Here is a 22284-nt window from a genome sequence, read left to right as displayed (position 1 = left end):
AAATCTATTAAAAGTAAACCAATATATTGACACGATTTAATTTAATTCTGGATGTACTCTATTATAAGTATAACAAACGAATTACGTTCTATGTAATCTATTAATGTAGACCGACTGTATATATACAATTATATTATCGATACAATAACTTTCATTTGGACCTCTTTTACTAAAGATGATACTTTGCTCTAAGTTGATTTATAAGTTTCTCATCGACGTAATATCATCACACAAAGAATATGTATGTGTTTGGTTCCTCTTTTCTTGAGTAGATAGATTAGATACAATCTTTTTACACCGCAATATGTTAATTTGCTCTAACTTGATTGAATCTTTGTTATACTTAGAGATACCTGCCATTATGAACACACGTATGTCATTAAATAAACTTCAATCACATATAAACTTCAATCACATAATTTCATAAGTGCCAAACTTAAGAATATAACTTTTGCAAAATTTCTTTTTTTGAAATACAGAATAAGTTAGAAATTACATGTACTTTTAATTATTTCAAATTCTTATATCTAATCTATTAATTTAGGATCCTATTTTATCTACTATTAACAAGTTATAGTAGAACCACTTAAAGAATTAGGTAATATAACATATTTGATTATTTACATTAATAATAAACCAACTATAAATTTGATTTTTTTAATTATAACAAAATCTATTGAGAAAGAATCTAACAAAATATTACTAAAAATTTTAAATATTTTTATACAATAACATATTAATTAATTTTGTAATTAGTAATATAATATTGTTATAAATCAGTGTTAACAAAACTTTTATTATAAAACAAGAAAATAAAAATTATATATTATTCTTTATAAATTCTATAATTATATTCTGTGTTATATAAAAATATAAGTGCTATATGAATTAAATATGAAAAAATTCTATTAAATAGGTAAATTAACAAAAACAATTTAAAAAATCATCTAAATAAATTATCACTCATCATTAAAGTGGGTTAAAATTTGTAAAATATATAAACCAAAAACAATTTTTACAAAAATAAATTTATTAAAATATGTTAAACTTTTATATCTACAATTATATATTATCTTTTTATTTATTTTGAAACTCTCAACAATATATTGTTTAAAATGTTTATATATAAATATAATAGTATATAATAACCTTTAGTTCATATACTATTTAAAAAATATGTTATTAGAAAACTATTAAATTTTAATAATTCATTTAAAATATTAACGACGAATCAAATTTTAATTATATTTTTTATTTTAATTATAAAGAAATATGTTGAGAAAAAAATAGAAAATATTACCAAAATTCAAATATTTTTTATAAGATAGTGTAGCAACGTAGTAACAAAAACAAATTCAAAATTCATGTAATCTTCCAAACTGAAAAATAGTTGTGTAATTTTTAAAATTTTCTTGACAAAATATAAAATTTTAAAAATAAATATTCAAACACAAAATGATATATTTCAAATTTTACAAAAGATAATATCATAGATAATAAAGAATAATTTTTTGAAATGCACCAAGAAAAAACAAACTATATATGTTGTAAAAATTAAAGCAATCTAATATTTTGAAATCTTAATTAAAAATAAAAAGAAAACTCAATATCATAACATCCAAAATATCATATATCAATAAAATTTACTAAAATAATGTGTTATATGCTACTATATATAAATCTACTAAAATAATAGGGATATATTATTTAAACAAAACAGTGTTTTCCTTATAAATCCTGCTAAATACTAAAATAATATATGTTAAATTACATTTTTTAAACACAACATGTAAATATAAATTATCTTAAACATATTTTTTTCTATAATATAAATAAATAAAATTTTAAAATGTATTATAGAAAAATGTATAAATTAAAGAAAAAAACGTATTTTAAAGGAGATTATCCATTTGATTATTTTATATTGTTATTTTATTGGACCTAACTCGAAAATATATTAGTAAATAAAAATGTAAAATGTATGAAACAAGTAACTATATGTTAATAATGTCGAATAAAAATATAAAATAAAATTATGAGTTACACAATATATAATAATAAAATAAAATTTGTATATTTAAAACATTTGTAATAATATCAAATATATTTATAAAATAAAAAATTATTCGCACGGACGTGCAGGTTAAAATCTAGTTGTTATTATTCAAATTTAATCGTGTTGACTCTATTTCAAAACAACTTTGGGCTATTGGATGGTGTCCACGCGAAATCTAATATGTTAGTGTCTTCAAAATGGCATTTTGCATTAAATATTATTGTAAGTGGATACAGAAAATTCTATATGGGGATGAGGTGATCAAATTATCTCCCAAAACTATGGGCAAGAGTCATTTATTATTATTTCGACCCTTGGTCCTTACTCCTTAGTGATGCTCAAGAGTTTAGTTTATTAAATAAAATCGTCACTAACATAATAATTCGAATATAATATTGATTAGAAAGTGGAAACTAGTGTAGAGTTTCCTCAAACATTCTCCATACATAAATACTGATGATTTGGCCCATGCACATATTCATAACACTCACCTTCATTCCTCTAAAATCTTCTCTACTTATTATTCTCTTGTAGAAGAAATAAGATTCTTGATTTGACTGGAAAGTTTCAAGAAATGGGTGTCGTGAGGAACCTTTGTTCTCTTAAATTTGAAGTAAAAATCGTGGAAGCGAGAAACGTAGAGCTCAAGTCATCACCAAGCTCTCTCTTCATTAGATTCTATCTCCATGCAGGAAGTAACCGTAAGGTTGAACTAAACACTACAGAGATCTGTTCAAGACCAGACAACGATGTCACGATATGGAACCAATCATTCGGTTTGGAGTGCCAAGGGGACGAAACCGCCATCGAGGAACTGAAGCAAGAAAGCGTCCTTTTCGAGCTGCGAAGAAGGAAAACGACATCGTTTATGGGTAAATGGTCGAGATCAGAGTTGGTGGGTAGAGGAGAGGTTTCTTGGAAATCGGTTATGGAGTCGGATGGGATGGAAATAGAGAGATTTGTAGTGATGGGTGAGAAGAAAGATGGAGAAGATTGTAATAAGCCTCTTATGTTGAAGATAGGTTTGAAACTTCAAGCTTCAAAGTTGGTGAACACTAAGAGAGTTGAAGATCTTTGTGGGTGTAAAGATTGTAAGACATGTGATTGCTTAGATTATGAAGCTTTTGTTGTGGCATGTGCGTTAGATGGTATCTAGTTTGTAATAAATAAGATCTAATTCAAACTAATTTGAATGAGTCGTTATAAATAATATTTTTATATGATTCAAGACCCGAATAAATTGTTGCAATAAAACTAAGGATCAGTTACCAAAAGATAATGACGAACACTTATCAATCATGTAGCTGTTTTATTAAAGACAATGAAACGATGATGTTGTTTTAAGAATGGTCATGACCGAGAAGGGCGAGAAGCATGTCCTTGTAGTCACCAGAAGTGTCATTAGCAATGGCTCGATCAAGAGGAACGCTGTTCCTGCGTAAGTATTCCTCTTTGATCCGCTCCATGTCGACTTCAGCTCGTGTAGTGACCACTCTAGTGAGTGCCCATTCGTCTGTACCCACCTTGTTGATGGCTCGACGTAGAACCTTCTCATAGTACTTCTCTGGATATGTCAAGCATTTGATCGTGGTTTTGAGTAGTTGAACATATTCATCTTCTGAATCTTCCTTTAAATACTTGTTAATGGAACTTCCAAACTTGTCCTTGAAGTGATTAAGGGTGGCCATGATCTGAGCTTTGCTCCTTGTTGTCAGGATTCTGATGAGATCTTCATCAGTGTAAGCCTTCTCAGTAATCTTCTTGTGAAGTGTCTTAGCTTCTGAAGAAGCCAGCTTCATGTTGACCTCATCAGCGTTTCCATCGTACCTAAAGGTGCTCACAAGAGGAACCAATAGCTGCATTTTTTTTTCCACAAGTGATTAAATTAAAGCAACAACACAACATTAGCAATTTCTCTTTTTTTTTTTTAATATTTTAACAACGAGTTAAGAGATGGAAGCTCAAGAATATATATGTGTTTTATGAATACCTTTCGGATATCTCCAGATGTGTGGTACGCAACATCCTCCTCAAGAGAGGTCTTGTAGCGAGCTTGGTATGCTTGCTTGGCTTTGAAAAACTCAAGAGCAGGTCTAGTACAGGCGATTTCAACAAGAACCCAGTTGTTTTTGGTGAACATCTTGGTAGATTCTTTGGCCAAATATGCATCTCTCTCTACTGGCTCAAGAGTCCACAACATCACAGCTCTCTGTTTTCAAACAAACCATTATAGTATACTCAGACCAAAACAAGACAGAGAAGATATAGAGATTTTTGTTTCCTTTGACAAACCTCAAAGTCACCGGATAGCTCTTTGTCTAATTCATTGAGAAGGTTTTTGTTGTAGTTAGCTGCATAAACAGCACGGATTAAGCTACGTTGCGCTGCGTTTCTATGTGCCAAGATTGATATGATCATCCCCTCGTTTGTTCCCCATCCTGCACCACATCCACACACGCAAAAAAAGTCAGGAATATCTCAACGGTGATGTTGAGAGACACTGTCGAAAATTAAACTTTAATTTTCGAAAGCCAATAACTCAATATCTTCATATATACTTATTTCATCGTCAGTTACAACTTACAAACTGGACGGAACTTTTGTTTTACACGCATTTTTGTATGTTTTTTCCAGGCATTTTTGTATTTTACTAATGTCTTTTTAAAAAAAAATGATTTCATCATCAGTAACAAAACACTTAAGTCTTCCATTCATTGTACTAAAAATTGTGATTTACATAAGCTTTGAATCGTTTGAAAAGAAAAAAAAGAGGTTACCCATAATCCATTTCTTACGAAACTTATATATATATATATACATATTATCAACCAAACTAGCTAGATCTGTAGATCATTAGACGTATAACAAAAGTAAACGACCAAACATTCAAACCCCTCATATAATAGGATAATGATTTGGAAATAGATATAGCTACTGAATGATATATAACCAAACAAAAAATATTAAAAAATATAGACTTCATGCATCAAGGTGAAGTCTAGTTTTAACTTTTAATGAAGAGAGATTGGAGGAAAACCTTTAAAGGCCTTGCGGAGCTGCTCGGAGTCTTCTTCGGGAAGAGGAACATTTGCAGGAATTTTGAGAGACGCCATCGTTCGACCACTGAATATTCTTTCCAGTTGTTTTTTTTGTTTTCACTGTTTAAATGAGACGGAGAAACTGGGGGACGAGGAACATGCACATCGTCTTAAATAATGAAATGATTTTTTAAAAAATATTAAAAAAATATTAGTAATTTAAGTAAATATGTAAATGTGAAACCTTTTTATTTATTACTACAGACTGTGTAATCCATGTGACAGAAAAAGTCAAAAATAAAATTGGCAAAAAAGGTATTATATCTTTGCCTTTTATCATTAGGTGGACCTTGTTCAAAAACTCGTCCGCGGAGCCGATTACTCGGCCGAGTATACGTGATGCGTAGGTGGAACGTGGCGACTTGGGCCAAATCGGATGCTTTCTACGCTGAGCCATGTACGAACGCTTAATACGTAGAAGCTGCCGTATTATTAATAAATTTACTTGGCCCAACTCGTGATTTCCTTCCTAATAACTCATGTTAGCAATCCAATCCTCAGCCAATCGTAAGTTCTCATATCTTTTCACACATAAAACAACATTCCTTTTTTTTCTACTTACATTTCTCATGTTTTTTTTTCTAAAACCCTAATAGCGAAAAGCAAACCCCTAAATCCCTACAATTTGGTCTTTTTATAAATTATGAATTTAAATATTGATGATGTAATATACATAAATATGTATTATACGTGTGTATATAGAGTATTATACATTAAAAATACAAAAATTCATCTCCGAGTACTCTCCGATTTTTCTCCGCGTTTTTAATAAATCGCTAGGCCCGTGTGCGCTGCACGCGTAGCGCCTAGCGAGTTTCCAAACAAGGGGTGGACGTGGACTGTACTAAAAGCATTTCTAATATGGAAATAAAATATTTATAGACTTTTTATTTTTAATAAAATAACTATTTATATTTAATATCCAGAGTGATGACTGAATATGCATTTGGCTTTCAAAGATAATAACAGAAGAATAATCTGAGCTGTGAAAAAATTCTCATATTTTGTTGACCAAACAAAATCATATGCTACATTCTTATTTGGTTTATAATTATTCAGTTTCAGAAAGATGAAAGAATGACAAGTCTTTGTGAGTATAGAGACTCTCACCCCAAATAACTCCCATGCAAAGGTTGTTTCATGATAAGATTAACGGTAGAAATCAAACAAAAGAAACTGAAAAACACTCATAAATCCTTCAACAGTACAAGATTGCATGCAAGATCAATCTTTTTTTTTTTTTTGAAACACTCATGCAAGACCAATCACAACTGTTTTATTTAACATAATAATATATAAGACTTTGCTCTCCCTTTCTCTCGCAAATATTGTTTTAACTTCAAGTATGGCATGTCCGATAAGAGCTAGAAGAATATCCTCATAGGCACCATGGGTGTCTTTGGCAATGGCTCGGTCAAGTGGGACACTGTTCCTGCGCAAGTATTCCTCTTTGATCCGTTCCATGTCGAACTCAGCTCGTGTGGTGACCACTCTAGTAAGTCCCCACTCGTCAGTTAATTCCCATTTTGTTGATGGCTTGACGAAGAACTTTCTCAAAATACTTCTCTGGATAAGTCAAGCATTTGATCACGGCTTTAAGTAGCTGAACATATTCGTTGTCGGAATCCTCTTTAAGGTATTTCGTAATGGAAGTTCCGAACTTATTTTTGAAGTGATTGAGTGTTGCACTGATTTGAGCTTTGCTTCTTGTTGTCAGGATTCTAATGAGATCTCCATCATTGTAATCCTTCGCCTCCATCTTCTCGTGAAGTATCTTAGCCTCAGACTTAGCAATCATCATGTTTACTTCATCTCCATCGTACCTAAAGGTACTCACAAGAGGAACCAAGAGCTGCATATAGACAACGGCATGCGTACAAATAATATGACATAGTATATGATTTAACTTTGTTATGAATTCACGTAAGAGTCTTCTTCTAGTAAACAAATGATATGTAATGATGCCTTATATTTGTTTTGTATTGATTTTGAGATGCAGGCTCATAAATTTTAACATACTTATATATAATACCTTTCGGACACCTCCAGATGTGTGGTAGGCGACATCTTCTTCAATAGATGTCTTGTAGCCAACTTGGTATGCTTGCTTGGCCCTGAAAAACTCAAGGGAAGATCTAGTACAAGCGATTTCAACTAGAACCCAATTGTCTTTGGTGAACATTTTTGTTGATTCCTTAGCCAAATACGCATCTTTCTCTGCTGGTTCAAGTGTCCACAACATCACAGCTCGCTGTATTTGATTTTCAAACAAAACATATAGAGTTTACAGATCTGTCGTACTATACTAAAAGAAAACAATATATACAGAATTTGGATCTTTAACGAACCTCGAAGTCACCAGATAGCTCTTTGTATAATTCCTTGAGCAGATCCTTATTGTAGTTAGCAGCATAAACAGCACGGATGAAACATCATGTTTAGATCTATTGGATTTGTATAAAAACTGAATTCTTAGTTATATTTCTTCAGAATTAAGAAATCGACATTGTTAAAGTTATATTTATGGGATTTAAAAACTTATTATAGGTAAAAACAAACTGATCAAGGCTTTATGTCATTCGTTTCTTGTTTAACTCCAAGACATAGCCGCAGGGGTAACGTGGTTGGTGCTCAGATAAACGTGAGTGGAGCAGTTGGTTTGTTTGGCAACCAAATACTGAAAATCTATATAAATAAACATATAACGTAACATCATATACTCGTTACAACCTAGTTGTTTCCGTCTGTCTATTGCATTGGTATATGATTTTTTGAATGACCAAAACTGAAATTTATTATTTAAAACTTTTCTTCTCAAATTAAAGATTTATATATTGAATTTTTACAGAAACTCTAAACTGAAATGTAATAAAATCTATATACTGAACAAACTTGAACGATATATTTCATGACATGAAGTATCAAACGTTTTTAATCACATTACTGATGAAAAATGATAGAATTTAACTCTTGATTCCACTTAGTTTGTGTGTTCACTTTGGAAGCTACGCAAACTTAGTTCAAACAGATTGTGGTGCATCAGTAAAGCACAAAGCTAGCTAGGGCTTATGACATGGACATTCTTCTCCTCAAGCTGGTTCTTGGTCCCGTGGAACTTCGTCTTTGTGGCTTGTCTCTTGCTTCATCTTCTTCACGTTTTATCTGGAGTGACTTCTTAATCTTTTCCCAACGCAGCCCCCAGTTCTGTGTGCTCTTCTGTTTGCTACTGTTTAGCTTTTCATACACTTGATGAAGCTCATTGTAGTTATCCTGAAGCTCTGCCAACTTCCTCTTTACATTCTCCAGCTCTCCCTTGAGTGTGATTATCTCACTATCTCTGAATGTTCGTTTATCCTCAAGACCTTCAGGATTTTCTTCATTGGTCCCCGCTGCTTGCTTGTCTTGCATCATCATCATCCTTATCTTCACTTGTTCCGAGAAAAGCACCTGAGTATTGATCTTTGTTTATGATGAAATCAGTCACTCATATCAATTCTTTGACTTCAAGAACGGCTTGTGGAATATTGGAAAAAAAAAATTGCTCTATTTATCACATACCTGGACTATAGTTCTCAAAGGCAACCGATCATTTTGTGCAGCGTGGAGGCACGCATCAAGAGATAGTTTCTCACAGTTCATTGTTTTGCACAGTCTTCTCCTATCATGCTCTGATAGTGAAGGATGAGTCTGAAACAAGGAATAAACACAATTAACTGTTAAATGAATGTTTGGTTTGGAGATAAAAAATCACAAGAAGGGTTCTAGCTAGCTACTACCTTGAGAAACATATCAATTGCTCTATAGAGGCCGTCATGGCATTTCCAAGCGTTTTCAGGCAACGTTTCAGCTAGAACCTGAAACTTGGTGATGGGCAGATATGGATCTTTTGCAATCTCGGCTAGGTAATTGTCCAATAGCTTTGTTATGCCTGGCTTTCCTTGAACCTGTTGCTGTTCTTGTTGTTGCTGCTGTTCATGCATTACAAAATACTCAAGAATCCTGTGAACCACGTCTACATTGTATATTGTGTACTCCTCATGTGATCTGCGCATAAATCAACAAAGAGTTCTTTAGTTTAAGTACTTAACATCAGAGTTTTTTTCTTCTTTTTGAATACTAGTTCGGGGCCGAAACCATAATATATATATATATAATATTAGTTTCGTTTCCGCGGTCATTTGAACCTGGGATCCCTGACACAATGGCCCAGAGTCCTTTCCAGTTGAACTAACGACCTTTGATACTTAACATAAAAGTTGCTTAAGAGTACATTAAACTCACCTTGCTCCTTTTTGTTGATCTTCATTCTTGAAGTTAGGAATCAGGAGGTCACATACATTAGCATCTTCCAATGCCATACCGACTCTCTTCTCAAGATCAGATATTAAAGCTGGGGATGCCGAATACACAATCGCTGTCTTCAGCAACCTCAACAGAAACTGGCATGGTACTACTGCTTCAGGTTGCGTGGGAAGCACGCTTACTAAGCTTTCAATGGTTCTCTTTTGTTCTTGACATCCTAAAGTGCTTCCCTCTGTTCTTTCTCGTTCAACACTGAACTGAAACTCATTGTTTCCTGATCCATAACCTCGTATGCCTTCCATATCCTCATCGATTAGCGGCAACCAGTTCTCTGCGTGCTTCATGATGAGTCTACCTATAACCTCTGGTTTACCCCTTCGTGCGTTTACAGATGTCACAACTCTCATGAAGTGATCAAGTTGAAGGTTAGCTATACCATTGTATAGACTTCTCTCATTGTTTTCTACATCTTCCGGTATGTCATAACTATCATTGCATGCTTTCCAAGCTAGCAAGTCACAGCATCTTCTTACAATCTGGAGGTTTTCTGCCCATGGAGATAAGCTTGTACATGATCTCAGAACAGTGAGCGTGTCTCTCCATGAGGCAAGTACTACAAAGGTGATGAAACCATCTGTCTTGGAGATTAGATTCCCGTCTTGAAACTCTTCGGTCATGTACAGATACTCTGATGCACATCTCAGTGCAGCTACGTTGAGAGGATTCAAGTCCACCGGAAAACCGTAGCAGAATTTGAGAATGGTCTCAAACGTTTCTGCTCCTCCTGGGAAGTTCTCAAGCTTGAGATGATATCCATTCCCAGAAGCTGAACGCTGTAGCTCAGTATTGCTTATGTAACCACATTTGGTGATCAAAGGAAACTGTTGAAGACAAATTGAAAAAAAAAAAGATAACTGGACTCATGTGCATATATGTACACTTGAAGAGTGTCAAGCTACCATTATATATATAGAATATTAGAATACCTTGTGTGCTTGGAAGGTAATATCGTCGACTTGAATAGACAGATCATTAGGGATTTTAGATTTGACATACCTATCGAGAGATAGATTAGCTCATTAGCTAGCTACCTAAGACTCTTGCTGATTCTAATTTATGGACTATGACGTACCAGGAACGGTCTTTCTTCTCAAATCTGTTGGCTAATGCAACAACTCTATGTGGAACTACAATGCTTCTATTACAGACTTTATCAGCATCATCTTCAGAGCTCTTCAGCTGGCTTGCAGATGGTGAATCCATCCCCCTTTGATCTGCAAAACAAGGTAGGCTGGGAACACAAGTGTGAATTATTTGCAGGATAAAGATGAAATTTAAATAGTATATCAAGAGTGGGCACAAATAACGAGAGTAAATGTGAGAAGGTAGTATGTGGCTCTTGTATTGTATACGTTGAGAGTAAACAGTTGTGTTGTACCTTTCGTTGTGGAATTTAGAATGATTTTGATCTGAGGGACAGAATGTTTGTCATTAAATCATATATGTCTTTGTCATTACCAAAATCTTGTGGTCTGGTTAATCTTGATCGTATGTGTTATGACAGTTGTTTCCTCTCGAGAATAAAAAGCCAGAGTGTATTTGAGTTATTAGGTATCGGAAGAATGACAAAGACGTTCAGACAAGAGAACACTAGTAAGTAGATACCAAATTAATCATCAAGGTGTAAGGTCCTTATCGTACTGAAACAACATATTATGAGCTTAGGATCAGTAAAAACAAAACTATAACACAAATCCAACAGCATCTCCGGCTTCTTTAACAACTCCAAAGGGCATCATGGTGAAAACCAATAATTCTCTAACTCAACTAAAACCAGGACAGTGTAAAAATCATATGATCAAGTAATATTTTAACACAAAACTAATATTATAGTTGTGGTTCCGGAGAGAGATTCAAAACTTTTGATGACTAAAAAGTAAGGGCAATTTTTTTAAATGTTTTTTTTTAAAGTTTTTGTCACAAAAATAGTCCTGAAAAAATGACCAAAATAATCTATTTTTATTTTGAAACGTTTAATATTAATATTTTATATTTTAAAATTTGAAACTACACCTTCAAAATTTTACATAACTTATATTTACTTTTTAATAAAAAAATGGTCATTTTTCTCATTAACGGCTATTTTTGTGAAAATAAACTATCGGAACTTCTCAAAAAAAAATAAAGCAAATATTTTTTTAATATTTATATTTTATTTTTTTAAATTTGAAACTACACCTTCAAAATTTCACCTCTTAACTCTAAAACTTATTTTTAGATTAGTTAACTTTAGGGTATAAATGTATATTTACTTTTTAATAAAAATGGTCATTTTTCTCATTAACGATTATTTTTGTGAAAATAAACTATCGGAACTTCTCAAAAAAAAATAAAGCAAATTAATCTCTTTATTACTGAGGAGTCTGGTAATTGACAAAAAAAAATATACTATCTGCTCTTACCTCCTTTATGAGGCAAAACTCAAAGTTAGTTCATGCTGCATGTCTCAGCTGAAGCAATAGTATCAACTTTGGTAAAATTGAGTCTCAGTATATAAATAGTTTTAGGCAAATTACCGAAGAGAAATTTTCTATGATAGCATTTTTAAGTTTTTGTCACAAAAATATCTTTTAATGAAGAAAATGACCAAAATAAGTTTTATTAAAGAGTAAAAATACATTTTTAGCTTAGGTTTAACTAATTTAGACTTATGGTTTAAAGTTAAGGGGTGAGTTTTGGAATAGGATTTCAAATTAAAAATAAATAAAAATAAAAAAAATAGTTATTTTTTTTTTAAGAAATATTTTTTGTGATAAAAACTTAAAAATGGCTATTGGAGAGAATTGCCCATTAATGAATCAATGTAAAAGTCAAGGGTCTGTTCGTGAAATAATAAATAGTTGAAGAGTATAATAACTTGTGTGGTTGGCGGTTACAATAGAGAGCCGATCATAAAGACGCGTGTGTGGAATCCCAAATCTGAATCGCAAAACTCAGATCTGGAATGGCGGCGGTGACACCATTAGCGAAGTACAAGCTCGTCTTCCTCGGAGATCAATCCGTGGGAAAGACCAGCATCATCACTCGTTTCATGTACGACAAATTCGACACCACTTATCAGGTTTGTAAATTAACTGCGCGATCTACAGCTAGCAATCGTTTTAGTGTTCTTGTGTGTGTGTGTGTGTGGGAGAATCCGATCAGATTCAGAGTTTTGCAAAGGGATTTTGGTTTAATAGGATCTGAAACTCGTTGTTGTTGATGATTGTTGCAGGCAACTATTGGGATTGATTTTTTGTCAAAGACAATGTACATGGAGGATAGGACTCTTCGTCTCCAGCTATGGTATTATCATCTTCCACCTTTTCGTTTCATAGAGTTATATTAATCAAATGACCTTTTGCTTTTTTAGTTTCATCTTCTTTTGGAAAATCTATACACCAAACTGTAATTACGGTTAGAAAAAAACGCTTAATCCTTTAGGTATCTTTTTGTTCTATTTCTATATGTCCATGGAATCGTGCTACAAGTACCATGTATCTTTATTGACTGTGGAATTTTCATTCTTTTAGATAAATATATTGTTTTTGGTGTTTGATATATGTTGTGCGTTTCAGTAAGCGTTTGACTTTGTAATGGCACAGGGATACTGCTGGACAGGAGAGGTTTCGAAGTCTGATTCCAAGTTATATCAGAGATTCTTCTGTTGCTGTTATTGTCTATGATGTTGCAAGTAAAGCCTTCTGTGTGTTAACTTTTCAGACTTACCATGAAATGTTATCTTCTGTACAGTCTACAGAGTACCTTTATATACATCCCTGTTTTTAAGAATCATATAAACAGACTGTTAGATTTTGCAAGACTGTATGTAATGTCTAGTGCTTTTGTTTTTTCTTTCAATGTAACAGATAGGCAGTCATTCTTGAACACCTCTAAGTGGATTGAGGATGTTCGTACAGAGAGAGGTAGCGATGTCATCATTGTTCTCGTGGGTAACAAAACAGATCTCGTTGACAAGAGGTACCAAACACTTGACCTTAATAACATCAAATCCAATGATACACCTAAAAGAAAAGAAGCATGAATGAAAAAGTTACATTGGAAGCTTTTGTCATTCAGCTATCAATTTAACATTTCCATTTGACAGGCAAGTGTCAATAGAGGAAGGGGATAACAAAGCTCGTGACTTTGGAGTAATATTCATTGAGACGAGTGCAAAGGCAGGATTTAACATCAAGGTATTATCTATCCTCGTGAGTCATGACTGTAAAGATTTTGAGATTTCTTCGAATAACGTTGGTATTTTGGAAACTTGTAGCCACTCTTCCGCAAGATTTCAGCAGCATTACCAGGAATGGACACACTTTCAACAAAACAAGGTGATATGGTTGATGTCAACTTAAAGTCTTCGACCAATGCGTCTCAAGCGGAGCAACAAGGAGGTGGCTGTTCGTGTTGATTGAAATTTAAATATACTTTAACAGCAACAGAGTAGAACAAAGGATTCATTACTTGATTCTGGTATAAGGAAATAGATTTTTACTTGAGAAACTCTTACTATTCTTTAAATGTTTTTTCAATATCGAGCTGTGTAATAATGATGCTTAAAAAACTTGACAAGAATTGCTCATCTCGATTGCTCAATTTTTTTAAGCATATACTGTCAATCTCATTATAATAAAGTCAGCAACAGTGTATGAATAGAGATTCAATATCTCATATTAAAGTAACATTACTTAACTCACATGAGTTAAGATTTTAGACAAATGACACAGGGCTTTCTACTGTTGCCATCCGTATTGCTGGTTTCTACTACCACCCATTGGGTTCTGACCTCTCCCAGAGCCACCATGCTGACCACCTTGTGTGTAGTTAGGCGGTCCAACCCCGTAGGCACCACCATTAGGCCCTCTAGGCCCACCGCCAGCATAAGGAGCTCCCCGTCCTTGTTGATGATATGATCCGCTGCTGCTGTAACCTCCTCGGCTCTGATTATAACCCCTGCTCTGGTTTCCGCTAGGAGGGTACCGATTCGGACCAGGCGGACCACGCGGCTTCCCATAGTAGTGGTGGCTTGGTCCAGCAGGTACTTGCGGTGGTGCGTTGTTGGTAGGATGGGCAGGCCAGTGTGGAGCAGCAGCATGAGATTGGCCACCGTGTTGTAATGGAGGCAAGCGAGAGTGCTGCTGATGTGGATGCTGCAGTTTCTGTCTTTTTGCTGCTTCCTCTCTTTGTCGCTGCTCTTGCCGCTTTTTCTTTGTCTGGAACTCATGTGATGCCTCATATGTAGGTAGACTGTATATATGAAAACATTGTTTTAGTCAGAAGAATGATAATGCACAAACACACTGTCAAAAGCTAATACCTCTTTGGGTCACATGGCAGAGGATCAGTCCAAAAGTACTCGGCATCAAGAGCATCCTTTGCAGTTATTCTCTACACCGGGACAAAACAAAACAAAAATAACTTCGATGTCAAGAACAGGTCTAAATGGTGTTTTAAAGTATTCACTGCCAATAAGGATAAAGATCTCCAATACCTGTGATGGGTCAAGCACCAACATTTTGTCCAGCAGTTCAAGTGCATGGCGATCAAAGACTTGGTACCTCAATTCAAGAAAAGACAAATAAGACCTTATCATCACAGCATTTGCGTGGAAGGGAAGCTCTATATTTGGTATTGGTTTAGTTCACTTACTGTCCGAAGAACTCTCTCACGCGTCTCTTCAATGGCCGTGATGGCTTAAAATTGTTAAACCAAGGCATCTTGGTAACCCCAGGCCAATTATTTTCATCAGGTGATCCACAAAGCTCAAAAATCTTGCTCAATTGTTCATTCTGAAACAAAGTAGGAGATATAGCATATCAAACTTGTACATAGACAATAATCTAACCAGACTTGATGGTTACATAACAAAAGAGACCACATATCTAGTGGCTAGCTATTAATTCCAGCAGTAAATTGCAATGACCAGGTAGATCTTTATGTTATTATTGGCATCAAGGCACACTGCACTACTAGCATCTGACATGCAAAAGATGGAACTCTGACCTCATTTTTGCCAGGCAAGATTGGTTTTGCATACAAAAGTTCAGCAAATATGCAACCAACGGACCACATGTCAATTGCTGGGCCATACTTTGTGGCCCCGAGTAGTAACTCAGGAGGCCTGCCGCAATAAATGTAAGTCAGCAAAGTAACAACAGCTGATACATTAACAAACATCATAGTGCAAAGATATAAGACTTCAAAAGCATACCTATACCACAAGGTGATGACACGATTTGTGAGGTTTCCAGAATGATCCTGAGAATACATCCTTGCAAGCCCAAAATCAGCCAGCTTCAGCTGTCCCTCGTTGTCAATAAGGAGATTCGAGCCTGCACCAAGATCTAGAGTCAACAAAAAAGATACAAACCTAACATCAACAATGTAATTTGTGAGATGTTCACCTTTTATATCACGGTGGAGAATTTGGTGGGCGTGACAATAGTGAAGCCCGGTGAGTAGTTGCCTCATGTAACACTTTTTTTTTTAAATGGATTGAAATGTTAGAAACAAAGTTGAATTGCAAAGGCTAATTAATGGCTTATCTAATTAAAAAAGCTACCTTGATTTGAGGAATAGTGAATCTCAATCCAGGACGATCAGCGAGTCCAGTCAAATCATGGTCCATGTACTCAAAAACCATATAGATCCCTCCCTTGTATTTGTTGTTATCTATAATTTTGGTATAAAAGTCACGAACTGAGATTCTAACTAGAGAACTTGAAATAAGTATTCACAAACCTGGCTTTCCTTGGTCATCTGTGTCCCGACCTTTAATAGAGACAGAAACAGTCATGAAAGTTAGACTCTCTATGTAAACTAATCTCTGCGTGGGATGTGTGTTAATACAAATACATTACCGGGTGAAGTGACAATCTCTTTAAGCTCAACGACATTCTCATGATGCAGCTTCTTGAGAATTTTTATCTCCCGGATGGCAGTTATAGGGAACTGTATTACCAATTCAGAATAAGGTTTATTGCAAACAGAAAACGTGTCTTTGTATAAAAACAAATATAAAGGAGAGAATAATAATAATACCCCTTCTTTTTCATTGTCCATACGGATCTTTTTAAGAGCCACGATTTCACCAGTTTTGATATCTTTAGCCATGTAAACTTGCCTGCAACAACACCAAACAACAACAACGAACAATAAACATCTCTTCAGAGTTCAGATATAGATGCACAAAGACGCATATGCATTGTGAAAAGCCAAAACCCACAATCAAAAGCTGATTCTAACCCCAACAATTGATCAATCCCCATCAAAATAAAGTGACCCGAGTAAGGAAGTTTACGTCTTTTTGAATACCCAAAAGATCAAAACAGGATTCAAGTAAAAATTACGCCTTTTTGAATACCCAAAAAGTGGAAAGTGGATTGGAGTAATTACCCGTAAGTTCCTTCACCGATTTGTTCGAGCTTCTCGAAGCAATCAACGCTGCGAGATCCCCAGAGAGGAGGATGCTCCTCTATGTTTAGCTTCCCGGCATCTGCCACCGTCATATTCCTTTCTCCGGTGATTAAATTTCGCCACCTCCGATTTCCTTTTTTTTTCTCAGACAACTCCGCGTAGGTTCTCTAACTTTATTATACTGTCTGTAGCGTTTTGGGAACAGTATAAAAGTAAAGGTTTAAACCGGTTTGTAACTTTAAACCGACGAATTGCTCGGTTGAATCGATTTAACCGGTCTATCTTTTATGATTTGGATTACAACTTTGGGGTAAGCGAAATAACCAAATACTGAATTTAGATTCGTTACTATATAAAATAAAATAATTTATACGCGTTCGGAACCGGAATCAAAAATCGAAACCCCTTGGAAATTTACGGAATCTTGCTTCCAAAATTTTTGTAAAATAGTTTATCTTAAAACATATTGGAAGCTAACGGTTCTGTTTTGGAATTATACGCTTCGGTTTAAAAAAAACACAATGTCATAAATAAACAATAAATCTAAAATCAGGCATAAAATCTAAAATTTAATAATAGTAAAATAAAGAGAATAGAAATATGCAAGTATTAAAATTAATAGTATGAATTGTCTTTATGCATTGAATTTTTATTACTGATATAGCATATATATTTAAATATATTGTGTCAGATATTTATGAAATATCAAAAATAATTAATTGGATAATAGTTTTATAATCTTAATTTATTTATATTTTCACAATTATAATATAAAATCGTTTAAACTTTAAAGTTAGGGATAATTTGAAAAATATACCATTTATGATTTAGAATTTGAAAAATACATTTATTTTTTAATTTTTTTGAAAACTACACTTTCTTACATGTGAAAAGACATTTTTATCTTAATGTTAATTAAAACTAAAAAATTAAAGTAATTGAAAATTGAAACTACTACGTTTGAGATAGGTATATATATTCCTCAATCATACGATTTTGTTAGCATTTTATATTAGATCAATATTTATACTTTAATTTGATATACGTTCAATCTATGATTGAATTATAGATTATATTTTGATAGATTTTCTACCATGATCATTACTGTTTTTTCGTATGTATTTGCCATACCCAGATTTAGGTTTCCAAGAACCTCATTAATTTTGAAGAATTCTGTACGATTAAAATATTATTATGTTTACTTTTTTATTCGTTCATCTTTACAGTGGTGGTTGTTATTTATTTAGTTTAAACTTTAGAATTTGATGCAATGTAAAGCAAACATTTGATTCTTTTCATTTATATCTGTTTGTTTAAGTTATTTCATCACACATGAAATATATACGCAGTTCAAAAACAAAGTAATAGAAAAATAAAGGGAAAAAAAAGATCTAATAGTTTCAAATCAAAGAAAATAATACCAGACATTTAACGATGCAAAGTGGAGAAGATACGATTTACAATTTGAGTAGTGTTTCAAAAAGTGTTTAAACAAGCTCTATGCCTTGATTAAAATTGGAGAACAAAAAAAAGACTGGTGGTGACGTCTCAATTGCATAGGTAAAAACTATTTCTGTTTTTTCATTAAAATTATCAATGTAGATATTAAGATAATTATAAACATTTAAATTGGATAATTAAGTCATTTCATAATATATAAGTGTATTTTTCTAAAAAGCTAAAAACTGATGTAGATTTCAAAATATAATCTTATTAGAAGGTATTTTTCCAAATTTCCCCTTAAAGTTATTATAAAATAATAAATGATTTCTTTTAATTTGAACCATATACTTTTGGATATATGCTTCCAACCAGTACCAGTTTCCTAATTTTGTAAAAATAATTAGTTTCTACGCTTCAGCATACCCAATTCCTGTTTCATGTAATATATAGCTAATACTCCATGCTGAATTCAATTTCTCATCTAAAAAGACATGATTTTCTTTTTTGTAACGTGCAAATATCTTCACTGACGAGAGTCGTCACAGGATCAGGAGATCTAATTTGATGGAACAGAGACTCATATGCAGCTGTATGTGAAGCACGCAAAATCGAACCGAGAGAAGAAACCTTAGATCTCTGTTGGTGCCGCTAATGGGGATTCATGATTCTCCCGACTCCTCCCCGAAACCATTACATCTGTACGAGGTAAAATAAACTGATATCTCTAGTTTTGGACTGGAAGCAAACCTTATATTTCTTATGGATGAGCTCTAATTCGAAGTGGAATCAGCTACAATCTGCTTATGTTTTTCGAATGTACATATTGACTTGGGTGATGCATGGAGAAAGATTAGATATGAACCGATGGTATAATAATCTTTAAAGGTTTTTAACAATGGTCTCTCATCCATTCCACGATCCTAAAGAAGTTCTTGACTTGACTTGCAGATTTGGTTCATCATATTCACACAATGGGTTTGAGATATGGCTGATGTTGCAGGTTTCAAGGTAATCAGCCACTCTCTTGAGTGCATATGGTGATGAAACGTTAGTGGAGTTGTTCCACTATCTACTGCTAGTCCGGTGATTTCAGTGATATTTTATTCTTGAGTTTCTTATATGTCCAACGCATATAACTCTTCCACTTTCTGCGCCAAAGTTAATGCATAATAAGTCATGTTTATGTCTACATTCTTCATGAGAGAAGCCTTTGCTTACCATGTTTCAAGCCATAGGAGTTTGTTATCCAAGGAAGGTCGCTACAGTTCAATACAGGTATCTCAGCTTTAATTTTGGGTAGCTAGCAATAGTGGAAGATGCTAAGTTATAATAGTCAGATGTCCTGTTGTTTTCTAGTGCTACATGTTAATGTCCAAGGAAGATATCCAAGGAAGGTCGCTACAGTTCAATACTCCTGTTAATTTGCATGTAATGTTTGGTCATTTACAAAGAGGGTAGGTTCTCCAGATTTTCTAGTGCCATGTTGTTGCAATAACTAGATAGTTGAAATAGCAATGATCTAGTCCATGTTGATTCACCTAATACAATAGTTTTTATCTGAAGGTTAAGTCAAAGATTTTCTGAATGATCTATCTGCCCACAATATTGTATAGGGGAAATTGTCAAAAGTATAGACTTTAATTGCAGAATTTATTCATTGTTATTTCTTTTCACAATTATCTTGACTTGGGGTTGGCATCTGTAATCACGTGTGCTGTTCATATTCATCAGTCTACATTTTACTTACAGATTCTAATCCTTAATCTCAATAACAGAGACTACGTCCTCAACTTTCCAGCTTAGCATCAATCTTTTTGTGTCTGGAAAAGATAGGGACAAATTTGAAGCTCTAGGGGATAGGTCAGTGTGTCCTTAATGTTAAGTGCTACCAGTATAGAATAGGTACAAAACGCGTAAGACAAAGAGCAGATCTAAAGGCGACTTATGAGGTTTGCTCAAGGATAGATTTTTGTTCTTTATTGGAACTCATTTTAAAGGACCTGACTTACCAACCCCAACCATGTGTTTTAGAGTTCGGCACAGCTTTTTAAGATGCTTTTGTATTTTGTATACTATCCTTACGTATATATATATTCATGCAGATATCTTCGTAGTTTTTGGGTCAGGTCATGTGACTTTACTTTTCATGCAAAAAGCTTCCCCAGTCTTTTGTCTTTAAACTCTTATACTTTCATGAAAAGATCAAACACTTTAGCCTGGTTGCTTTAAGTCTTTAACTACTACCTTCTTAAAAGCAACAATGTTGATTTTTACAGGGTTTTTCAGATTTTCTTATTGTCTTCTGCTTGATGCTTGCTGGTGAGGGGGGCGGTGATCTCGAAGAACATAGCGAGTGGCATGGCGACTCTCTTACTTTTTGAGGTTCGTAGATGCGTCTTCCCATTTCTTCGTCTCATCATTAGTATACGCATTCAGTACAATCTTTAATGCATCATATGTGCACTCCAAGCACAAACTAACTAACTACGGTAAAAGTATTTCAAAATTTTATAGTTTCATCACTGGTTTCGAGCTATGTTAATTGGTGATATTAAAGGGACTGTCTAGGGAATATCGTAATTCCAAACACATCATTCATAAAAAAAAGATGACATAAATCTACCTATTCACCTGTATCACATGACTGGTAAAGTTAATTAACTTTTTCAGCTGTGCCTTTTTGTCCCCCATTAATCAAGGCGAAAGCTGAGCCTTTTATACTATTTTAAGATTGTTTACTGAACGTCTAAAAAGTAGTATTTTATATGTTCAACTTATCCAGAATTTAGTGAAGATTTGTGAAAATAATAAAGATATATGAATAGTGAATTTAGTGAAGGTGGACCTTTGAAAACTCCTATAAAAAGCTTGTCATGAGAAGGCACTACTAACTTAGTAAACTCAACCTTGAGCCGAGTTGAGACACAGCCACTGCTCATCCTTTTTGATGCTCAACACTTCGTCTACCAATTTGTAATAGATGATGCTAAGATGATGCTTATTTACTTCTATGAGGAGTGGTTGCTTTATTATTATTATATACGTATTGATCTTTTCATATACCAATTTGATGATGAAGGTGTGTATATGTATAGTATACTCAATAAATACATAGCTGGCTTGCGTTATGATGCCTAAGTAACCTGGTTTAACTAATTTCTTATTTGTTGATAGCTACTACTGCCCCTTGCCTATGAGCTCATGGGCTCTCTATATGGTGACAATTAATTAGTTTGGGTTTCGTTAGATTGAGTTTAACAAATATAAGGTAAGGGAATCCTAAGCTTACAATCTTTTTTATGTAGTGTAATTATCTTCTAAGATTTGCAGTGAGCTTAAGATAAACGATCTGTAAATTTATTTTTCCGTGGCAGAAAGGAAATCATATGAATACTCTAAAAGAGCGCAGAGACACATAAGAGCAAGTCCATCAGTGTATTTAAAAAGGAGGTTTTAACGAAAAGAGGAAAAAAAAAAAAATAAAAAATGACAAAAAAGAAGAGAACCGGTGTTTAATGTAGGATTTTTAGATATGTTAAGCACCCCCTATGTGTCACACTGGTACTGGACCTCCCATTTATCACTCTCTCCTCTCTCCTTCAAAAATCATTTGTTTCTCTTTCTCTTCCTCTCTCGATCTTCGTCGGGGGATTTGATCTGAAAACCACTTGATTCTGATCTCGATTTTCGTTGGTGTTACGATTGTTACAAAGGCGAAAGTGTTGGGAAAATTATCCAATATCGATGAGATGAAGATGGTATTAGACAACTAGAAAATTTAAGAAGAAGACTCTTAATATTTAGGAAAGGGTTTACTACAAAGATTTTGTTTTTGGAAACTCTCTCTTACAAATATTTTCTCTCTTTGTTTTTCTTGATTCTTGGATGATTACAAATGGTGCTAAGCACCCCTATTTATAC

The 22284-nt window shown here is 33.8% G+C and overlaps 6 protein-coding genes and 1 pseudogene across 17 annotated transcripts in view; 3 read left to right on the top strand and 4 right to left on the bottom strand.

Annotated features, from left to right (window-relative positions):
* The first annotated feature begins 2552 nt into the window (after positions 1 to 2552).
* On the top strand, positions 2553 to 3243 carry LOC106316593. The gene has a single exon (XM_013754480.1). It carries the CDS (start codon positions 2631 to 2633, stop codon positions 3210 to 3212), a length of 582 nt encoding a protein of 193 aa, XP_013609934.1. The 5' UTR covers positions 2553 to 2630; the 3' UTR covers positions 3213 to 3243.
* Positions 3244 to 3274: 31 nt separating this feature from the next.
* On the bottom strand, positions 3275 to 5219 carry LOC106316592 (annexin D6). Its single transcript, XM_013754479.1, has 4 exons — positions 5094 to 5219; positions 4349 to 4494; positions 4047 to 4265; positions 3275 to 3912 (listed from the first exon to the last, which is right to left on the bottom strand). The coding sequence occupies exons 1-4, from the start codon at positions 5167 to 5169 to the stop codon at positions 3397 to 3399; spliced, it is 957 nt and encodes a 318-aa protein (XP_013609933.1). The 5' UTR covers positions 5170 to 5219; the 3' UTR covers positions 3275 to 3396.
* A 1186-nt stretch (positions 5220 to 6405) lies between these two features.
* Positions 6406 to 7586, bottom strand: LOC106315290 (annotated as a pseudogene).
* Positions 7587 to 8039: 453 nt separating this feature from the next.
* LOC106313969 (BTB/POZ domain-containing protein DOT3) lies at positions 8040 to 10847 on the bottom strand. 2 transcript variants are annotated; one of them, XM_013751911.1, is made up of 6 exons: positions 10589 to 10847; positions 10443 to 10512; positions 9436 to 10337; positions 8931 to 9198; positions 8713 to 8841; positions 8040 to 8613 (listed from the first exon to the last, which is right to left on the bottom strand). In XM_013751911.1, exons 1-6 carry the CDS (start codon positions 10717 to 10719, stop codon positions 8221 to 8223), a joined length of 1893 nt encoding a protein of 630 aa, XP_013607365.1. In that variant the 5' UTR covers positions 10720 to 10847; the 3' UTR covers positions 8040 to 8220. The 2 variants fall into 2 exon arrangements, with proteins under 2 accessions (XP_013607365.1, XP_013607367.1); XM_013751913.1 differs by having other exon boundaries at positions 8040 to 8601.
* A 1527-nt stretch (positions 10848 to 12374) lies between these two features.
* Positions 12375 to 14108, top strand: LOC106318969 (ras-related protein RABH1e). Its single transcript, XM_013757149.1, has 6 exons — positions 12375 to 12577; positions 12731 to 12801; positions 13101 to 13189; positions 13365 to 13476; positions 13604 to 13694; positions 13775 to 14108. Exons 1-6 carry the CDS (start codon positions 12461 to 12463, stop codon positions 13913 to 13915), a joined length of 621 nt encoding a protein of 206 aa, XP_013612603.1. The 5' UTR covers positions 12375 to 12460; the 3' UTR covers positions 13916 to 14108.
* Positions 14109 to 14114: 6 nt separating this feature from the next.
* LOC106318968 (cyclin-dependent kinase C-1) lies at positions 14115 to 17108 on the bottom strand. The gene is made up of 12 exons (XM_013757147.1): positions 16900 to 17108; positions 16546 to 16627; positions 16365 to 16455; positions 16246 to 16275; positions 16067 to 16176; positions 15909 to 15981; positions 15716 to 15836; positions 15508 to 15625; positions 15154 to 15293; positions 14996 to 15062; positions 14822 to 14892; positions 14115 to 14751 (listed from the first exon to the last, which is right to left on the bottom strand). Exons 1-12 carry the CDS (start codon positions 17010 to 17012, stop codon positions 14238 to 14240), a joined length of 1530 nt encoding a protein of 509 aa, XP_013612601.1. The 5' UTR covers positions 17013 to 17108; the 3' UTR covers positions 14115 to 14237.
* A 1638-nt stretch (positions 17109 to 18746) lies between these two features.
* LOC106313294 (myb-related protein Hv1-like) overlaps positions 18747 to 22284 on the top strand; it is a 13979-nt gene continuing 10441 nt past the window's right edge. For 2 of the 11 annotated variants that reach the window (XM_013751069.1, XM_013751070.1), the window contains exons 1-4: positions 18776 to 19230; positions 19312 to 19638; positions 20139 to 20223; positions 20640 to 20745. The gene's annotated coding sequence lies outside the window, so the exon portion shown is untranslated. Of the gene's footprint in view, positions 19231 to 19311; positions 19639 to 19819; positions 20224 to 20639; positions 21786 to 22284 lie in introns of those variants that run through there. The other 9 variants (XM_013751072.1, XM_013751071.1, XR_001264349.1 and 6 more) reach the window with 9 other exon arrangements.

Source organism: Brassica oleracea, chromosome C9, assembly GCF_000695525.1.
Source record: "Brassica oleracea var. oleracea cultivar TO1000 chromosome C9, BOL, whole genome shotgun sequence".
In the NCBI taxonomy this organism is placed as follows: domain Eukaryota; kingdom Viridiplantae; phylum Streptophyta; class Magnoliopsida; order Brassicales; family Brassicaceae; genus Brassica; species Brassica oleracea.
The sequence above is the reverse complement of the archived record's forward strand: the minus strand, read 5'-3'. Positions and strand labels throughout refer to the sequence as shown.